This window comes from Schistocerca serialis, chromosome 10 (genome assembly GCF_023864345.2).
Source record: "Schistocerca serialis cubense isolate TAMUIC-IGC-003099 chromosome 10, iqSchSeri2.2, whole genome shotgun sequence".
In the NCBI taxonomy this organism is placed as follows: Eukaryota; Metazoa; Arthropoda; class Insecta; order Orthoptera; family Acrididae; genus Schistocerca; species Schistocerca serialis.
This window is the reverse complement of record NC_064647.1, coordinates 162,566,602-162,586,105: the sequence shown is the minus strand read 5'-3', so window position 1 is coordinate 162,586,105 and position 19,504 is coordinate 162,566,602. Positions and strand designations below refer to the sequence as shown.

The window sequence follows — 19,504 nt, the reverse complement described above, 5'->3', positions numbered from 1 at the left end:
GCGGAGGTTACACTTGGTTCTTGGTTACTAATTTAAAATAATTCTGTGGGGAGGTTACAAAGGAACTCGGTACGGATGAGTGAATAGCTTACCTGCTCGCCAATGGCTTCAGGAAATGTCTCGTTGCGGATCGTGCACTCCACCAGCTTTACCAAAGAGGTCTGATCCTCGACGACGTCTATGGCACACGAGTGGATTTTGTTTCCCTCGCACTCCCGTGGACCGTGCTGGCAAGAGAAATTGTATCCTTCTGGCGTTTCAAACGTCTGTGGAAACAAAAGCAAAAGTAGAGAATACGCACAACGTGAAATAAACACATGTAAATCAAAACTGTAGAAATTAGCAATGAAGTCATTAAACTAGTCAATGAGTTTTTATATTTCGAGTAATTTTTTTTCGTTTTATTTCGCTGCCGGCCGCTGTGGCCGACCGGTTCTAGACGCTTCAGTCCGGAACCGCGCTGCTGCTACGGTCGCAGGTTCAAATCCTGCCTCGGGCATGGATGTGAGTGATGTCCTTAGGTTAGTTAGGTTTAAGTAGTTCTAAGTCTAGGGGACTGATGACCGCAGATCCTAGGTCCCATAGTGCTCAGAGCCATTTTAACCATTTTTTATTTCGCTTCCGGAGTTTGTTCTCTGTTTGGCCATCTAAAACACTTGTTTACATTCCATACCGGTACTTAATCGTAAATTCATGGAATTAAAAGCTCAACCTGTCGCAATTTTTCAACACAAAGTTTTAATAAACACCAAGATACGCAAATTACACAAGTTTGTGTTATCAGTTCACACTATTTCTTAAATTTAAACATGAGCAAAGCATAGAAGTGAAAATATGAAGATTTTACCTATACTCTAAGGCACGGGTGGCCAAGAATTCAGCGTGCCCCGGTACGAGTGTCAAAGAGCGCAACGTCGCTGCACATTTCCCCCACCAGCGCGGCACGCTGTCTAATTGCGCGTCGAGGGGGAAGAAGGGAAAACCACAAACACGCCGCATTTAAATGGCAGTGCATGGTTTTATATTTCAGATACACTGAAGCGCCAAAGAAACTGGTATAGGGATACGTATTCAAATTGCAGAGATATGTAAACAGGCAGAATACGGCGCTGCGATCGGCAACGTCTACATAAGACAATAAGTGTCTGTTGCAATTGTTAGATCGCTTACTGCTGCTGCAATGGCAGCTTACCAAGATTTAAATGAGTTTGAACTGATGCTATAGTCAGCGCATGAGCAATGGGACAGCATTTCCGAGGTAGCGATGAAGTGGGGATCTTCCCGTATGACCATTTCACGAGTGTACCGTGAATATCAGGAATCCGGTAAAACATCAAATCTCCAACATCACTGCGGCCGGAAAAAGATCCTGCAAATACGGGACCAACGATGACTGAAGAGTAGTGCAACCCTTCCGCAAACTGATGCAGATTTCAATGCTGGGCCATCAACAAGTGACAGCGTGTGAACCTAACCATTCAACGAAACATGATCGATATGGGCTTTCGGAGCCGAAAGCCCACTCATGTACCCTTGATGACTGCACGACACAAAGCTTTATGGCTTGCCTGGGACTGTCCACAGTGACATTGGACTGTTGGTGACTGGAAACGTGTTGGCTGGTCGGTCGAGTGTCGTTTCAAATTGAATCAAGCGGATGGGTGTATACGGGTATGGAGACAACCCCATTAACCGATGGACCCTGCATGTCAGCAGAGGTCTGTTCAAGCTGGTGTAGGCTCTGTCATTGTGAGGACTGTGTGCAGCTGGAGTGATATGGGACCTTAGACATGTCTAGTTACGATTCTGACAGGTGACACGTACGTAAGCATACTGTCTGATCACCTGCATCCATTCATGTCCACTGCGCACTCCGACGGACTTTGGCAATTCCAGGAGGTCTGAGTTTAAACACTTCCGCTGCCAACCATACTCTGAACATTATTGAGCTTATCTGGGATGCCTTGCACCGTGCTGTACAGAAGAGATTTCCAGCCCCTCGTACTCTTACGGATTTATGGACAGCCCTGCAGGATTCATGCTGTCAGTTCCCTCCAGCACTACTTCAGACATTGAGCGAATCCATGCCACATGATGTTGCTTCACTTCTGTGTGCTCGCGGGGGCCCTACACGATGTTAGGCAGGTGTACCAGTATCTTAGGCTCTTCAGTGTAGGTCACAAACAAAACAAATTGTCAGTATTATGTAAGAACCTTTGGGTGACTGAAAACATAATTTTTATGTGGTACAAACTGTCAGCATACGTACAGACACAGACAATTTCACAGAGCTTAGCGCTCAGGTTCCACGTAGTCGTGGCTTATTTAGTTTCATAATCGAAAAAAAGTGTTTCACACAAATATGTCGATCGAACTACTTCAGCACTTTTGCAGTCTGATTATGGAGACTTGGAAACGCTACATGAGGAAAGCAATGCAGCTGTCGTAGCCAGTTTTAACGTAAAAAGGTTTGTCATTAAAACTGGAATTACCTTGCAGGTCAATCAGTTAGATCGGCGCATGCACTGTGGCACTTTCAGTTGAACCGGCAAACGGTCTCGAAAGCGGTACGGAAAGAGGTGTAAGACTTGTCCTTCTAGTTTTGTCAAGACAACAACGAATTGTTCAAACTTCGCGTTTTCTTTATCACCGAAGATTCTAGGGAAGTGGGTTGTTTTTGACAGTCTACAGCGCGGTTTTCTTTTTAAATGCATTCCCATCAAATCAGAAAAAGTTACCTTGCAACGTCTGACTGTGGACAGTTGCAGTCAAGTCCACTTGCAATGCTAAGTCTGCAATCCATTCTGGGTGTTCTAATTATCGATCCTGCAGTCGTTTCTCCTTCATACACTATTGGCCATTAAAATTGCTACACCACGAAGATGACGTGCTACAGACGCGAAATTTAACCGACAGGAAGAAGATGCTGTGATATGCAAATGATTAGCTTTTAAGAGCATTCACACAAGGTTGGCGCCAGTGGCGACACCTACAACATGCTGACATGAGGAAAGTTTCCAACCTATTTCTCATACACAAACAGCAGTTGACCGGCGTTGCCTGGTGAAACGTTGTTGTGATGCCTCGTGTAAGCAGGAGAAATGCGTACCATCATGTTTCCGACTTTGATGAAGGTCGGATTGTAGTCTATAGCCATTGCGGTTTATGGTATCGCGACATTGCTGCTCGCGTTGGTCAAGATCCAATGACTGTTAGCAGACTTGGCTGGCTCTGAGCACTATGGGACTTAACATCTGTGGTCATCAGTCCCCTAGAACTTAGAACTACTTAAACCTCACTAACCTACGGACAACACACACATCCATGCCCGCGGCAGGATTCGAACCTGCGACCGTAGCAGTCGCTCGGTTCCGGACTGAGCGCCTAGAACCGCTAGACCACCGCGGCCGGCGACTGTTAGCAGAATAGACTGTTCGCAGAATATGAAATCGGTGGGTTCAGGAGGGTAATACGGAACGCCGTGCTGGATCCCAACGGCCTCGTATCACTAGCCGTCGAGATGACAGGCATCTTATCCGCATGGCTGTAACGGATCGGATCGTGCAGCCACGTCTCGATCCTTGAGTCAACAGATGAGGACGTTTGCAAGACAACAACCATCTGCACGAACAGTTCGACGATGTTTGCAGCAGCATGAACTATCAGCTCGGAGACCATGGCTGCGGTTACCCTTGACGCTGCATCAGAGACAGGAGCGCCTGCGATGGTGTACTCAACGACGAACCTGGTAGCACGAATGGCCAAACGACATTTTTTCGGATGAATCCAGGTTATGTTTACAGTATCATGATGGACGCATCCGTATTTTGCGACATCGCTGTGAACGCACAGCGGTAGCGTGTATTCGTCATCGCCATACTGGCGTATCACCCGGCGTGATGGTATGGGGTGCCATTGGTTGCACGTCTCGGTCACCTCTTGTTCGCACTGACGGCACTTTGAAAAGTGGACGTTACATTTCAGATGGGTTATGAATCGTGCCTCTACCCTTCATTCGATCCCTGTGAAACTCTACATTTCAGCAGGATAATGCACGACCACGTGTTGCAGGTCCTGTACGGCCCTTTCTGGATACAGAAAATGTTCGACTGCTGCCATGGCCAGCACATTCTCCAGACCTCTCACCAATTGAAAACATCTAGTCAGTGGTGGCCGAGCAACTGGCTCGAGTCATTACTCTTGATGAACTGTGGTGTCGTGTTGAAGCTGCATTGGCAACTGTACCTGTACACGCCGTCCAAGCTCTGTTTGACTCAATGCCCTAGCGTATCAAGTCCGTTATTACAGCCAGTGGTGGTTGTTCTGGGTACTGATGTCTCAGGATCTATGCACCCAAACTGCGTGAAAATGTAATCACATGTCAGTTCTAGTATAATATATTTGTCCAATGAATTCCCGTTTATCATCTGCATTTCTTCTGGGTGTAGCAATTTTAGTGGCCAACAGTGTAACTATTATGTAGTTTATTTTACGTTGACTCTGTGTAAGCGTTTAAGGAGACCAAACAGCTGAGGTCATTAGTCTCATACTCGCCCTCCAAGATGAAAGCAGTGTACCTACTACGTGTATACAGTAAATACTGGGTGCAAGTGTGACAAAGTGTTCTAATCGTATGCGTAGAGTGTATCCGAGGCAGAACATGCGAACCAGGTCAGTATTCTCCTCGTGGGACGTGGGAAACCGCCTAAAAACCACACCGGCTGGTCAACGCACCGATACCTCGTCGTTCATCTGCTGGCTGGATTCGATCTCTGCTGGCATACCTCTCCATCCCGGAAATAGTCACGTTAAGGTCTGCTGCTACCAAGGCGGTTTTTATTTTATGAATATGAAAATCCAACTGGGTGAAATAGAGAGTATGTCAAAGGATATTCAATAGCAGTTGGAAAAAAGGTGGGCTGCATTCTGCCTTATGCAGGTCTCAGTATTATGACAATGGCATGTGTCGGGTGTACATGCAGGAGTACAACGGAAAATTCGATAAGTCAGTCCGAAAGCTCTATTCACACCCTGCGCTAATAATATGCATTCTCTAGTCTTCCCTCTAGCGTGACCTGTTTTGGGACTGTAGAGAAGTTATAATCATTGTTCTCGTCTTCTACATACAGATGGGAATTACTTGTTGAAAAAAAAAGAAAAAAAGCTCGCTTGAAACGATTGTTTGGTACGCATTGGAGTGCTCATTACAATTCAGCAATAGCAATAGAAGGAAACTTGGAAACAGTTTTGAGCAATTTGGAAGATGCGCAAGATCCATTCAATTCATACATTGATACAAGATTTGCAGCACGCTTGCTCCTTCCATCTATATGTGATTTCACCTTTTTGACCTACATACGCTTTAGGTACATGATACTGAAGGAAATAAATTTTGTCCAATGATATGTACAATTTCCAAAGATAACTTTGTATAAAAAATTGAAAATCCTGAATGAGGTTTTAATGACGGAACGAAGAACTATTACAGACAATGGTGTTACTTTTTGCACTAAAAATGCAATCATATGGATATTAACACTGACCGGACGAGGAAAAAAAGAGTAAATAAAATAATGGTGGGCGAAGTAGCTAATGACGTTGGATTACCGATACAGGAAGAAGTTCGTCGCTCAATGTCTGAATGCACAGATCAATTTATATAAGAATATTCGCACCGTGAAGGAAACCACCAAAAGTTTCCAAATTGTTGAAACAAAATTTGTGCTTAAAACTTCCGATGACGCTTTGGCTGTAGCATTAGGGAGCCTGGTAGAGATTTACGATGAGTTCCTAAAGGAGCAGATCCTGCAAGAAGTAAAAAGGTGTTACAGGCAACTATGCGCAACCGATAGAAGTGTGTACGTCTCTGTTAGATATACAGCCATCTAACTAAATGGAAATTCAGTGAATCATTACCCTGAACAGCACTTATAATCCAGTAGTTCTTGACCATATGCGCCTCAATCACATAATGCGAATAGGTTTTCTAAACTGAAGCTAATACAAAACATATTCGCTCTACGACGAATTTTATCAATTGAAAGAAAATTTTTAAATGAAACAGATTTCAACGACTTATTGAGAATTTCGGTAAAATAAAGGCACAAAAACATGTACTATAATAATATCAATAGTAACTACAATCTCGTACTAATTTTGCGAAACTACTGATATTATAATAGTACAAGTTTTGTTCCGAGACATATGAAATAAAAGGTACTTTTATTATTTCTTTGCTCTCTACCTGCTGGTTGCTGTGCTAAACGCTGATTCGTATTCTCAGCTATATCTTTATGTATGTATGTTACTACAGCGCGGAGTACACACATTTTTTTTGCCAGTCTTTACTTCTGTGCCATTGATTTTTTACAAAATGTACAATGCAAATACATGAATTGTTAAGCAGACGCCGCGCGGGATTAGCCGAGCGGTCTGCGACGCTGCAGTCATGAACTGTGCGGCTGGTCCCGGCGGAGGTTCGAGTCCTCCCTCGGGCATGGGTGTGTGTGTTTGTCCTTAGGATAATTTAGGTTAAGTAGTGTGTAAGCTTAGGGACATGACCTTAGCAATTAAGTCCCATAAGATTTCACACACATTCCATTCCATTAACCAGACGTTAGGAGCATTGTTCACGTATGAAAGAGCTAAAGATGACGACATGGCGATCGTATTGGTTTTCCCACAATGACACGTAAATTCTATTTATGTCGTATCAGCAGCTACCTTACGTCTAAGTCATTCCTGTTTCCTTTACATTAATAGAGGTCACTTACGTAATAACGGACAGCTGCGGCAATGTTGTTCTAGAACATTCCATCCAGTGGAATCTTCGCTTGTACATCTACATCCATACTCTGCAGACTACTGTCAAGTCCAAGGTAGAGGGCACTTACCACTGTACCTGTTATTACGGCTTCTTCCCGTACCATCCACGAATGGGGCGCGGGAAGAGTGATTGCTTGGTAAATGTCTCTGTGCGTGTTGTAATTAGTCTAACATTGTCTTCGGGATCCCTATGGGGGTGATATGTAGGTGGTTGTATATACACACATCGGCAAAAGTGTTGTATCGTCCCGACGTGTGCTGCTATTGTGACTGTTCCTGTAATGATCGGAAGGTCACCGCTGACATTGTTTGTAAACATACACACAGTTACCATGAGCGCTACCTACGGTGGAACACCGCACTCGAAAGCAAATGGCTCTGAGCACTATGGGACTCAACTGCAGAGGTCATCAGTCCCCTAGAACTTAGAACTACTTAAACCTAACTAACCTAAGGACAACACACACATTCATGCCCGAGACAGGATTCGCACCTGCGACCTCCGGCCGGCACTCGAAAGCACTGAAGTGTTTCAGTTGAAAGTAAAGCACCAGTAAGGACGCATCAGAGACGCCTCTGGAGCAGTGTAGTGGACATCCTTCATGCCACGAAAGTCAGTCGTGACCAATGATCGTATCCGCATCATAATATTACGCGCTGAAGAATCATCTATTGGGGAAGTTGCTCGACGTGTGAAAGTGACGTGTGCGATTGGTTCCAATTTACGAGGTGCATTCAAGTTCTAAGGTCTCTGATTTTTTTTCTAATTAACTACTCACCCGAAATCGATGAAACTGGCGTTACTTCTCGACGTAATCGCCCTGCAGACGTACACATTTTTCACAACGCTGACGCCATGATTCCATGGCAGCGGCGAAGGCTTCTTTAGGAGTCTGTTTTGACCACTGGAAAATCGATGAGGCAATAGCAGCACGGCTGGTGAATGTGCGGCCACGGAGAGTGTCTTTCATTGTTGGAAAAAGCCAAAAGTCACTAGGAGCCAGGTCAGGTGAGTAGGGAGCATGAGGAATCACTTCAAAGTTGTTATCACGAAGAAACTGTTGCATAACATTAGCTCGATGTGCGGGTGCGTTGTCTTGGTGAAACAGCACACCCGCAGCCCTTCCCGGACGTTTTTGTTGCAGTGCAGGAAGGAATTTGTTCTTCAAAACATTTTCGTAGGATGCACCTGTTACCGTAGTGCCCTTTGGAAGCCCTCACTGTCCCAGAACATGGACACCACCATTTTTTCAGCACTGGCGGTTACCCGAAATTTTTTTGGTGGCGGTGAATCTGTTTGCTTCCATTGAGCTGACTGGCGCTTTGTTTCTGGATTGAAAAATGACATCCACATCTCATCCATTGTCACAACCGACAAAAAGAAAGTCCCATTCATGCTGTCGTTGCACGTCAACATTGCTCGGCAACATGCCACACGGGCAGCCGTGTGGTCGTCCGTCAGCATTCGTGGCACCCACCTGGAGGACACTTTTCGCATTTTCAGGTCGTCATGCAGAATTGTGTGCACAGAACCCACAGAAATGCCAACTCTGGAGGCGATCTGTTCAACAGTCATTCGGCGATCCCCCAAAACAATTCTCTCCACTTTCTCGATCATGTCGTCAGACCGGCTTGTGCGAGCCCGAGGTTGTTTCGGTTTATTGTCACACGATGTTCTGCCTTCATTAAACTGTCGCACCCACGAACGCACTTTCGACACATCCATAACTCCATCACCACATGTCTCCTTCAACTGTCGATGAATTTCAATTGGTTTCATACCACGCAAATTCAGAAAACGAATGATTGCACGCTGTTCAAGTAAGGAAAACGTCGCCATTTTAAGTATTTAAAACAGTTCTCATTCTCGCCGCTGGCGGTAAAATTCCATCTGCCGTACGGTGCTGCTATCTCTCGGACGTATTGACAATGAACGCGACCTCATTTTAAAACAATGCGCATGTTTCTGTCTCTTTCCAGTCCGGAGAAAAAAAATCGGAGGCCTTAGAACCTGAATGCACCTCGTACAGGTAGTGTTGAGGACTTAGGCCGCTCAGGCCGTCCACGTTCGACAGGAACACAGGATGTTCGATATCTACGACTTTAGAGTGATACAGACCAAGGGCAATGTGGTCCAGAATTGAATTCGGCGTCAGAAGAAGCTACAGGACGTCGTGTCTGACATCAGAGTGTTGGGAGACGATTGTATGATGTCATCTCCGCTTTTGATGACCACCAAGTCGTATACCACAACGCCATGGACTGCGTTACAGATGGGCAAGAATTCGTGCAGACAGGACGCTCCCGGAGTGACGTCAGGTGTTGTTTACGGACGAAACTCGGATCTGTTTGTACCCTGATAAATCACAGACGACATGTCCGGAGATAACCCGGTAATATCGGATGCCTTCAACTCTGTGACCCACATCAAAGTGGTGGTGGAGCAATGTTCTGAATGGCATTACATGGGGCACCGTACAACTCTCCTGATAGTTGAGGGTAATGTCACTTCCCCGTGGAACAGGAACGAGGTTGTGCAACCAATGTTGGGACCATATCGCCAACATTTTGGTGAAAACCTCATCTCAATGGATGTTAACTCGCGTGATCATTGCACGAGGGAAACTAAGGTTATAAGGCATGTAGCTTCAGCATGGAATGTCCGTGTGGGAAGTTGGTACGACGGCCGCATCGCGGAAAGCCAGCGCAAGGAACGAGCATTCCCATTCTCCCTCGTACCAAAGCTAGGCTGGCACGTTTCTTGATTCTTCTGGACGCCGCTGAGTCGATGTGATGCTTGACCTTAGCAAAATTCGGTACCAAACGTTCTTCTTGGCACTTCATTAGAAAAACAAAAGAGCTAAGTAGACGACTTCTCCGATGACAGCTTGTCGATCCTTTTCATGCTGCGATACATCTCCTCCCCGTACAGGTATGTGATGTGATACTTCAATTTCTCCAGGCGTATTTTATGACGAAATAAATCTCGGGTGAACAGCCTGGTATGAGTGTGCATAGGAGACAATATTTCGGCAATCGACCACGTTGCCGTCATCAGGTGCCTCGGTCCAGGTACAGCGTCCGTTCTCCCGCCGTCTGGGCGCTGCGTCCTAGGTCTTCTCGTTCAGGAGGGTCTGCTGGCACCGCTCTCGTTATTCTTCCCTCCTCCTCCGAACCTCCTTGTCGATTACTGTCTGGTGACTCTCAGAAGTGAGCGCCATCATTCCGGCTCCCGCCAAGTGCGAAGTGCGCTCAGTAATTCGCTACCTAAATGCTAAGGGCATGAACGTCGCTGCGATTCATAGCGAAATTGTTTTAGTTTGTGGAGAGCACGAAATGTAAAGGCTGCATGTCCAAAATATGTACGGAATTTCAATTCTGGATGGACAGAAATTCACGATGAAGACAGAAGCGGAAGGCCGTCTGTTGCGACTGATGATGTGGAGCAGGAAATTGGACATCTCTCTGATCGCCGTTCGACAACTGACGACCTGCAAGCAGTTTGTCCAAACATTTCACAACGTCGTAAGTGATCGAATAAATCATCGCAAGTTGTGTGCGCGATGGGTTGCCGAAATGCTTACCGAAGCACACAAAATAAACAGTCAGTGCTGCTGGTGAATTTCCTGACCGTTTTGAGACTGAAGGCGAGGCTTTTCTCTACTCTATAGTGTCAGGGGATGATACTTGGGCTTATCACCGTACTCAAGAGAGCAAACGACAATCAATGTAGTGGCGCCATACTCATTCTCCTTCAGCCAAAAAGTTCAAAACTCAGCAAACAGCACGGAAAATCATGGTGTCAGTGTTTTGGGACAGGATAAGGGTTCTGTTCGTTGGTTGTTTTGGAAAGAGGTGAAACAATAAATGCTGCAAGATACTGTGAGACCGTGGAGGAACTTCGCAGAGCCATACAAAACAAATGTCACTGTATGCTAGCAACGGGAGTCTGTCTCCCTCATGACACTGCTTGTCCGCACACCGCCCGTGTAACACAAGAGCCGTTGGTTGGGAAGTTTTTAGCAACCCCTCTCACAGCCCCAATCTCGCACCTAGTGACTGTTCACTAAATTGAAGGAACACTTTCGTGGAAAACACTCTTCCGACGACGACGAGATGAAAATCGAAGTGAAGAACTGGCTGAAAAAGGAGGCGGGAGATTTCTAAAACTCAGGATTCAAAAAACTCGTCCCACAGATGACAAAATGTATTTAGGTAAATGGTGACTATGTGGAAAAATAATACAAGACCTATACTAAAATGCATGTAAATTTTATTAAAATACATTTTTTGTACTTCAGTAAATTCTTGTAACCCCACTGAGCCGTGCACGGCTCGCGTTTATCCCACTTATTGTTTGTCATCTTCTATTACGGTACTGCCGCCTCGTCTTCTTATTCCATTTACTGGCGTCACTAACTTCCTGCCTTACTTGCCCGTGGGCGGCAGCAGCAGCGCGTATCGATAAGTGCAATGTCGTACCATCGCTGGAGCGACCAATAGTGTTTCCGGGTCGCCGTGTGTCTGGAGTCAGTTCGGGACGGACCAGCAGTGCAGTCGGGACGCAGCAGCAGTGAAGTCGGGGACGGAGCGCCGGTGAGGCGCCGACAGCCAGTGCTCGCCGACCGCTGGCGACACACATGAACTGTCCGACGGAAGGAGATTGGAGCGGGAGTACCATTGGTTGGTCGTTCGGTTGGTCGTCTCATCGGCCGACGTATACTTGTTCCTTTCACCGTTTCCGAGCCCGGGCAGTTGGTCGGTTGGCCTGGAGCATTCTCCGCGGGACGTAGTTTGGCCGGGCGGTCTCTACGCGGGTCAGAGTGTGAGGGGCTGTTCCCATTGCTACGAGGCCCGTGGCTCACCGATGCCGGACACGAAAGTTAAGTCTTTACTTAATCTACCAGCCAGCCCCAACTGTTCACATTGTGTCGTTTGAGTTTCGTTGTGGACCGTTGGGACGTCCTGTCGCTTGGTCCGTTGACTGTCGGTCAGTTGGGTTGTCGTCGGATCGTGAATGGTTGGCCCGACTGCCTATCTCACCTAAGCGAGCGTTAGTGTTTGAATTCCAGGCTGACTCTTGAACATCTAAGCGCCCTTGGGTGTACTGCCTTTATTTTATTTGTTCTTGTTGTTTGTACTTGAATGGCTTCTAGCCGATTTTTTTAAAATTAACGTTGTTTTGCCCTTAAGGTAAAGGATTCTTTAGACCTTCAGCCTAATTTAAAGAACCTTTGGCATTTTAAAGGTTCTAATGTTGTTGAATTTTAAGTGTTGGGCCTTCAGCCGATTTTGAGTTTGAGTTGTTTGCTCTTAGGGCCTTCATCCTAGTTCAAAGCAGTGTTCCACGTAAGGCCTTTGGCATTTTAAAAATTTTTATGTTGTTGAATTTTAAGTGTTGGGCCTTCTGCCGATTTTGAGTCCCAAAGATTAAAAATAAAGCTGATTTTTCTCTGTAAGCTTGTGAGAAACATTAAGAACAACTCGTTCCTCGCCATTAACGTTGTACCGCGCGCACGTTTTACTACGAAGCAGGAAACAGTGTCATCCATTTGCACAGTACGTATGAACAGCGGGACAATCAGAGCAAAAGTAGCGTTTACGGAGATTGGCACTGTACACGATTTTTTAAATAAAAATTTCGTAGCTAAAGTATGATTACGAAAAACGTTGATGGCTGTTAATATTTCAGAACGTCTTAAAGTTTCATTTACAATGACATAGTAATAAGATATCTAATGCGTAAGTAGGACCTACTCCCAAGAGCGGCACAACACCAGTGTAGCAGAGCTACGGCTGCTGACCAATCATTGCGCTTGTGTTTGCTTACATCATGTTTATTATTATGACGAACGAACTGTAGTATCTCCCAACCCAATTATTCAACCGGCCAAAAGGACGGTGTGAGGGTGTCCATTGTCGAGAAGCAATATCACGCGTTTCCTTTGAGATCCACGACGTTTTTCTCTCATTGATGGCTTTACTGTCTTCATAAGCGTGTCTGAGTAGCGGGAATTGTTTCTTGTACGCTGATCTTCGAAATAACTACCAAAGGCTGCACCTTGGTCACCCCAAAAGACGGTCATCATGGCTTTTCACGCCGTTGATTGCGTTCTGAATTTCTTCCGGACAGGTGAGCTGGTGCGCTTCCACTCCCTGCTTTGTTTTTTGGACTCTGGTTCAAAATGGTGAACCCAAGTTTTATCACAAGTTAAAATATTTTTTGAAAAGGGTCACCTTACCTTTCATAGCGTTCTTTCAAGTCTGCACGCATTTTGGGTCTTTTTTTATGTTGTGTTAAATGTCTCGAGATACAACTTACACCTTTTTTTCTGAACTTGAGCTTGTTACTCACAACGTTAGGAAAGGTACCAACATTTACTGCAACTGGTTTCGCTATGTGTCGAATTGCAAACACGCCGGCTTCACGAATATCTCGTCAGTGCCGGTTTCAAGGGAAGGAGTTGACACGAATTGGCTGACCAATACGTTGCTCGTTAGTCGCTGAGGTTCGAGTGTTTCTAGACTGTTCTACCTATTTGTAAAAATTTCTGCCGTTTATACAGCTTTCATCATACTATAAAACCATCCGAGAAAGGACTTAAGTAGGATTTTCACCTTGAGACCGCAAAAAACGAAAATCATTCGAGGAAAGATTTTCACCTTCAGAAAAAAAACGGATCACTGAATGTTTTTCAACTAATGTGGAAATTTCAAGTGGACATATCATCGCTAAATGCAATTTTGAAGTAATAAACAAAACAGTTTTTATCTGTCAGCTGTTCTCAGCCTATCCCAGTGATACCAACCTAAACTCAAGAAAGTACAGACCTCCTCCTACAAACAATTTCATTTCTACATCAGTTTGTCTCTTTCATTATCGAACGACCCTCGTACTTAACTACATCATCTGCCAAAGTCTGCGAGGTCATTAATATACGACATGAACAACAAGGGTCCCAACACACGTCCCTGAGGGACAGCTGATGCCTCTTCTACATGTGTCAACAACTCTCCGCATCTAACAAGAAATCCTCAATCCAGTCACGACCCTGTGATGGACGCCGTGAAATAAAGCCGTCTGTGCTGAAGTTAACAGTTTCAATTCTCTGAAGTACGACGAGCAATAGCTATTAAAATATTGAAATGGAATAAATATTACTTACCTCAGCATTTCCATACGGGACCAGTTTAAGCTTGATCCGTTCTGGAGCTTTTAGATACGCCGGAAGCAAGTGCTCGATGACGAACCCCCGGCAGTGCGGGCAAAGCGTTTCATAGTAAAGGCCGACCTCCACTGGACTCGTGAGAAGTGTTGTGTTTACAGCGGACGCCTGTAACACGATATATTCCGTAACGACTGGTAATATACTGAGGTGACGAAAGTCATAGGCTAGCGATATGCGCATGTAGGATGGCGGTAGTATCGCGTACACAAGGTATAAAAGGAGAGTACATTGGCGCAGCTGTCATTTGTACTCAAGTGATTTATGTGAAAAGGTATTCGACGTGATTCTGGCTGTAAGACAGGAAATAACGGACTTTGAACGAGGAATAGTAGTTGGAGTTAGACGCATGGGAAATCCTTAGGGAATTCAATATTCAGAGAGGCACAGGGTCAAGAGTGTGCCGAGAGTCACAAATTTCAGGCATTACCAATCACCAGCTTTTCTCCTGGGCTCGTGACCATATCTGTTGGACCCTAGATAGAACCTAGACGCCTCGAAAATCGTGGCGTTGTCAGATGATTCCCGATTTCAGTTGGCAAGAGGTGATCGTAGAGTTCCAAGATGGCGCAGACCCTACGAAGCTATGGATACAAGTTGTCAAGGCACTGCGCACGGTGCCGGTGGCTCCATAATGGTGTGGCTGTTAGAGATGGGTAGTTCGCGAATGAACGGGTGCAAAGGAACGGTTCACCAAGATGAACGAAAGGACCGAGGAACGAATTCCAAGGAACGATCGGTTCATAGTTCACTTCGGTCGCGGCGGTCTTCTTATAGTTCCTGGGAACGAGGAACGATCGGTTCATAGTTCACTAGTTCACTTCGGTCGCTGCAGTTACTTCGGCAGTTCTCGTTCCAGCCTCCATCGCGTGCTCGTCTGTCTCGGGCTCCCTCGGCCGCACTCGTCGTTCTTCGCATGTCCACCTGTCTCAGTTCCACTGCCGACTGCTCCTAGTTAGTTCAGTATCCGCTTGTTCGTTTCGTTCACTGCGCTCGCCTATTTTACGAGTGTTCCAAACTGTTCTTGCACTTGGTTCTGGCTATTCAGCGTCCACGACCGGCAATCAAAAAGTATTTTATAGTTACGTGAATCACATAAAAATTACGTTTTATGTAATAGGTACGTCTTTTCATGTAACAAAATGGCATATCAGCTCACTTCATTATATCGATGAACAGCAGAAGACTTACTTATAGCAAGGCAAGTTTTTTTTGTTATTCATATATTTTTTGGTTTCATCGACTTGATTTAGCAGCTAACATTCAATAATTTGCTTAATTTTTAGTGTAAGAAAATTCATATGAAACGATTTTAGTGTATCTTTCATACACAAAACATTACATTTAGGAAGGCTCTAATTATTTTTAAGTTTGGTTGTTTCTAATTTGCATTACCTGCTAGTTCGGTTTCTTTGAAAAAAAAAAAGTGCGTTGTGGGTCATTTTGGCTCAGTAGGAAAAGCGGTGCCTCTCCATTTGAAAAGACATAGATTGCCATAAAATCGTATTTACTTATTATCTCAAAAACATTTGTTCAGAAGGAGCTTTCAAATCAAAAACTTTGTTACTGCAAACTTTATTATTATTGTTATTATTATTGCTGCATTAACTTTAATAACGCAACATAAAAACCTAATTTTTACTAAGCGTGTGACGCAAGTACGAGAAAACCACATTTTATTTGATGCTTCCATGAAGTCTCTACTTCGCCTACGAACTCAGAGACAACGTGAAGTATTAAAAAAAATGGCTCTGAGCACTATGGGACTCAACTGCTGAGGTCATTAGTCCCCTAGAACTTAGAACTAGTTAAACCTAACTAACCTAAGGACATCACAAACATCCATGCCCGAGGCAGGATTCGAACCTGCGACCGTAGCGGGCTTGCGGTTCCAGACTGCAGCGCCTTTAACCGCACGGCCACTTCGGCCGGCTCAACGTGAAGTATATATAGGGTGTAAACGATTATTGTTTACAACGTAGCATAGCTATATAGTAGAAGTCGAAACGAAGAATTTTATACAAGATCCTTGTCGTCTATTAAGTTGGGAAACAGCTACCAACAGGTTTACAAGACTAGACGAGCTGTAGCCCATGAGCGTCGCGTGAGATTTTCATGTTCTTGTCTGTTTGTTGTATTTGCTCGTAACGGGCAACACATCGTCCGTAATTGACGAGCAGTCTGTACTCGGGGCCGGTTTTCCGTGCGCCACCCTATATTATTTCCCTGCGATCAGCCACATAAGGCTACGGTTGGCTAAACGAGCCTGCAGAATCACAGAAATTACTTCTAAAAGTGTGTAAGAATTCTGTAATGAATAAAAACTCTATACTCCAGGGGGGGGGGGGGGGAGGCAAGCAAGTGCCCCCTCTTGGTGCCCTCCATCCTTCAGTCACCTACACTACTAGTTTTCAGTTTTTCGTAAGAACCATATACCAAGCACAAATGGTGAATGAGTAAAAATGAACGGTTCCCAAAAAAGAACGATCAGCAGTGAACTAGTTCCCGAGGATGAACGAGTTTGCCCATCTCTAGTGGCTGTGTTTACATGGAATGGACTGGGTCATGTTGTCCAGTTTATCCTATCATTGACTGGAAGTAGTTATGTTCGGCTACTTGGAGGCTTCATGTTTCCAAACAACGATGAAGTTTTTATGGATGACGATGCACCATGTCACTGGGCCACAATTGTTCACAATTGATTTGAAGACGTTTCTGGACAATTAAAGTGAATGGTCTGGCCACACGGATGGCCCGACGTGAGTCTAGTCGAACATTTATGAGGCATAATCGAGAGGTCAGTTCGTGCACAAAATCCTGCTCTGGCAATATTTTCGCAATTATAGAGGGCTTTAGAAGCAGCGTGGCTCAGTATTTCTGCAGGGTACTTCCCGTGACCTGTTGAGTCCATGCCACGTGGAGTTGCTGCAGCACGCAGGGCAAAAGTGGGTCCGACACGATGTCAGGACATGTTCCACGACTTCTTTCACCTCGATGTAATTAGCAGCATACGTATAGTGATAAGCTGCCTTACAGGTTAAAACGCACTGCAGAATGGCAAAGGCAGGGGTCTGAAACTGGGTTCCCTAAACTGATCCCGTGTTCCTTGGCTTCTGGAAGATATTCGGCACAGTTCCCACGATTGCTTAGTGAACGAAAGAAGAGTTTCCCCAGTATCCTACCACATACGTTTAGATATGATGATCTTAAGGGAGCGAAACTCTCGAATTTAGAGTCCGCGAGAAAAATCTATACACACTTTAAGGAACGAAAAGTATTATTTATGTGTTTATTTTACATTTAATACGAGGGTGAGTCAAATGAAAACCTTAAATTTGTAATAACAAATCGAAATTTCGGGCCGTTATCCTGTAAGTTGGTAATCGTGTTACAAACAGCTTGCAGAATGGCCTGTAGGTGGCAGCATAGTGCAGATGCGCACATACCGTTGCAGTATCAGTATAAAGATGGCCGTCCCACTTGCGACTTGCACCAAGGACGAACAGCATTCTGTTGTTCGGTTTTTGTGAAGTGAAGGTGTGAAACCTATTGAATTTCATCGACAAATGAAGTTCAGTTCGGTGATGCATGTTTGTCACAGCAGCAAGTCTACAAATGGAGTAAGAAGTTCGCAAATGGTGTGACTTCAGTGGAAGATGCTCCTCGTCCAGGTCAGGCACAACGAGTTGTGACTCCACAGAACATTGCAGCAGTTGAAGCCATAGTGAAGGAAAACCACCGAGTGACACTGAATGACACTGCAGCATGTTTACAGATTAGTCATGGGTCAGCACACCACATTGTGCATGATGTGCTCCAGTTGCACAAAGTGTCTGCAAGATGGGTGCCACGGCAGCTGACTCCTTAAATGAGAGAACGACGTGTTGATGCTTGTGAAGAGCTTCTTTGGCGCTTTGAACGAGAAGGTGATGGCTTCCTTGCAAGAATCGTTACTGGGGACGAAACCTGGGTTTACTTCCACCAACCAGAAGTGAAGAGAGCGAGCAAGGAATGCCGCCATTCCTCATTACCAAAACCAAAGAACTTTCGAACAGAACCATCAGCAGGGAAGGTTATGCTGACTCTCTTTTGGGACGAAAAAGGCGTCATTTTGGAGCATTACATGCCTAGAGGGACCACTGTCACCACTGCATCATACACAGATCTCTTAAAAAATCATCTGCGGAATGCAGTCAAATCAAAGCGACGTGGATTGCTGTCAGCAGGTGTCCTTTTGCAGCATGACAATGCAAGGCCCCACACTGCCCGTACAACACTTGCAACAATCACAAACCTGCATTTTGAGTGTCTTCCTCATCCACCATACTCAGAAGACCTTGCTCCAAGTGGTTTCCATATGTTTGGACCACTCAAAGGCGCAACGGGAGGAAAGAAGTTCCGTTCTGATGAAGAGGTACACCACGCGGTGCATGAGTGGTTGCGCGAACTATCAAAAGAATTTTTTTCTAAAGGTTTTTCTAAAGGAATTTATGCACTTTGTAAGTGCTGGAGGACTTGCATTGAGCGTGGGGGAGATAATGTTGAAAATTGATACAGCTTTGTACCACTTCTGCACAGTAAATAATATTAAAAATATATTTAAGGTTTTCATTTGAATCACCCTCATAATTGATCACACATATTCTACAACCTTCAGTTTAGCAAATGGTTACTTCAAATGTTCACCGTTGGCGGCTATACACATAATAGAACGACAAGCGGTTGTCGCAACTACGCTAGTCAGCATTACAGTGGAGATCACTGCACATGTCGCTGTAATCTCCTGTTGAAGTTCCTCCAGCGTGCATGGCTTACGTCGATAGACGTTATCTTTCACAATTCCCCACAAGTAAAAGTCCATAGGTGTTAGATCTGGCAACCGTGGAGGGAACTCAATGGACCCTCTTCGTCCAATCCAACACCCCGGAAAACTATCATCCAGGAAAGCTCGCATGGCTAAGTGGTAATGTGGTGGCGCCCCGTCCTGTTGCTAGAAGACCTCTTCATCAGCTCCATAATGCGCACGTATACCTGGCAAAATTGATGTGCATAACATTTCCAGGTACACTTCTCCAGTGACAGTAGCATCAAAGAAAAAGGGCCCTACTAAGACCCTAGATAATAGTCCACACCACACATGAACCCCTGGTAGACTGACCGTTTTATCCACATAAACATGCGGATTTTACGGTGCCCAGTACAGAATCTTATGCCGATTCACGGTTCCATTAAGTTTAAATTGTGCCTCATCACTCCACACTACTTTCATCACTAATTATTCGTCATCAGTTAAATTTGCTGATACCATTCGCAAAATTGCATTCGGCGGTCAGGATTGTCATCATTAATCGCGTGTAGTAATCGTGGAATGTTAACTTTCCACTCTGCAGCTTTCAGAATTCTTCGTACACTTGTGCTGCTAACCCCCACTTCACGTGCACGTTGCGTGGCGG

The 19,504-nt window shown here is 45.1% G+C and overlaps 1 protein-coding gene across 1 annotated transcript in view; it reads right to left on the bottom strand.

The window, feature by feature from the left end:
* LOC126424897 (GILT-like protein 1) overlaps window positions 1-19,504 on the bottom strand; it is a 128,158-nt gene that overhangs the window by 94,722 nt on the left and 13,932 nt on the right. Inside the window, exons 2-3 of the mRNA XM_050087730.1 lie at window positions 13,992-14,159; window positions 93-266 (exon numbers count right to left, since the gene is read on the bottom strand). Coding sequence (XP_049943687.1) covers window positions 93-266; window positions 13,992-14,159 — 342 coding nt within the window. The remainder of the gene's footprint in view (window positions 1-92; window positions 267-13,991; window positions 14,160-19,504) is intronic.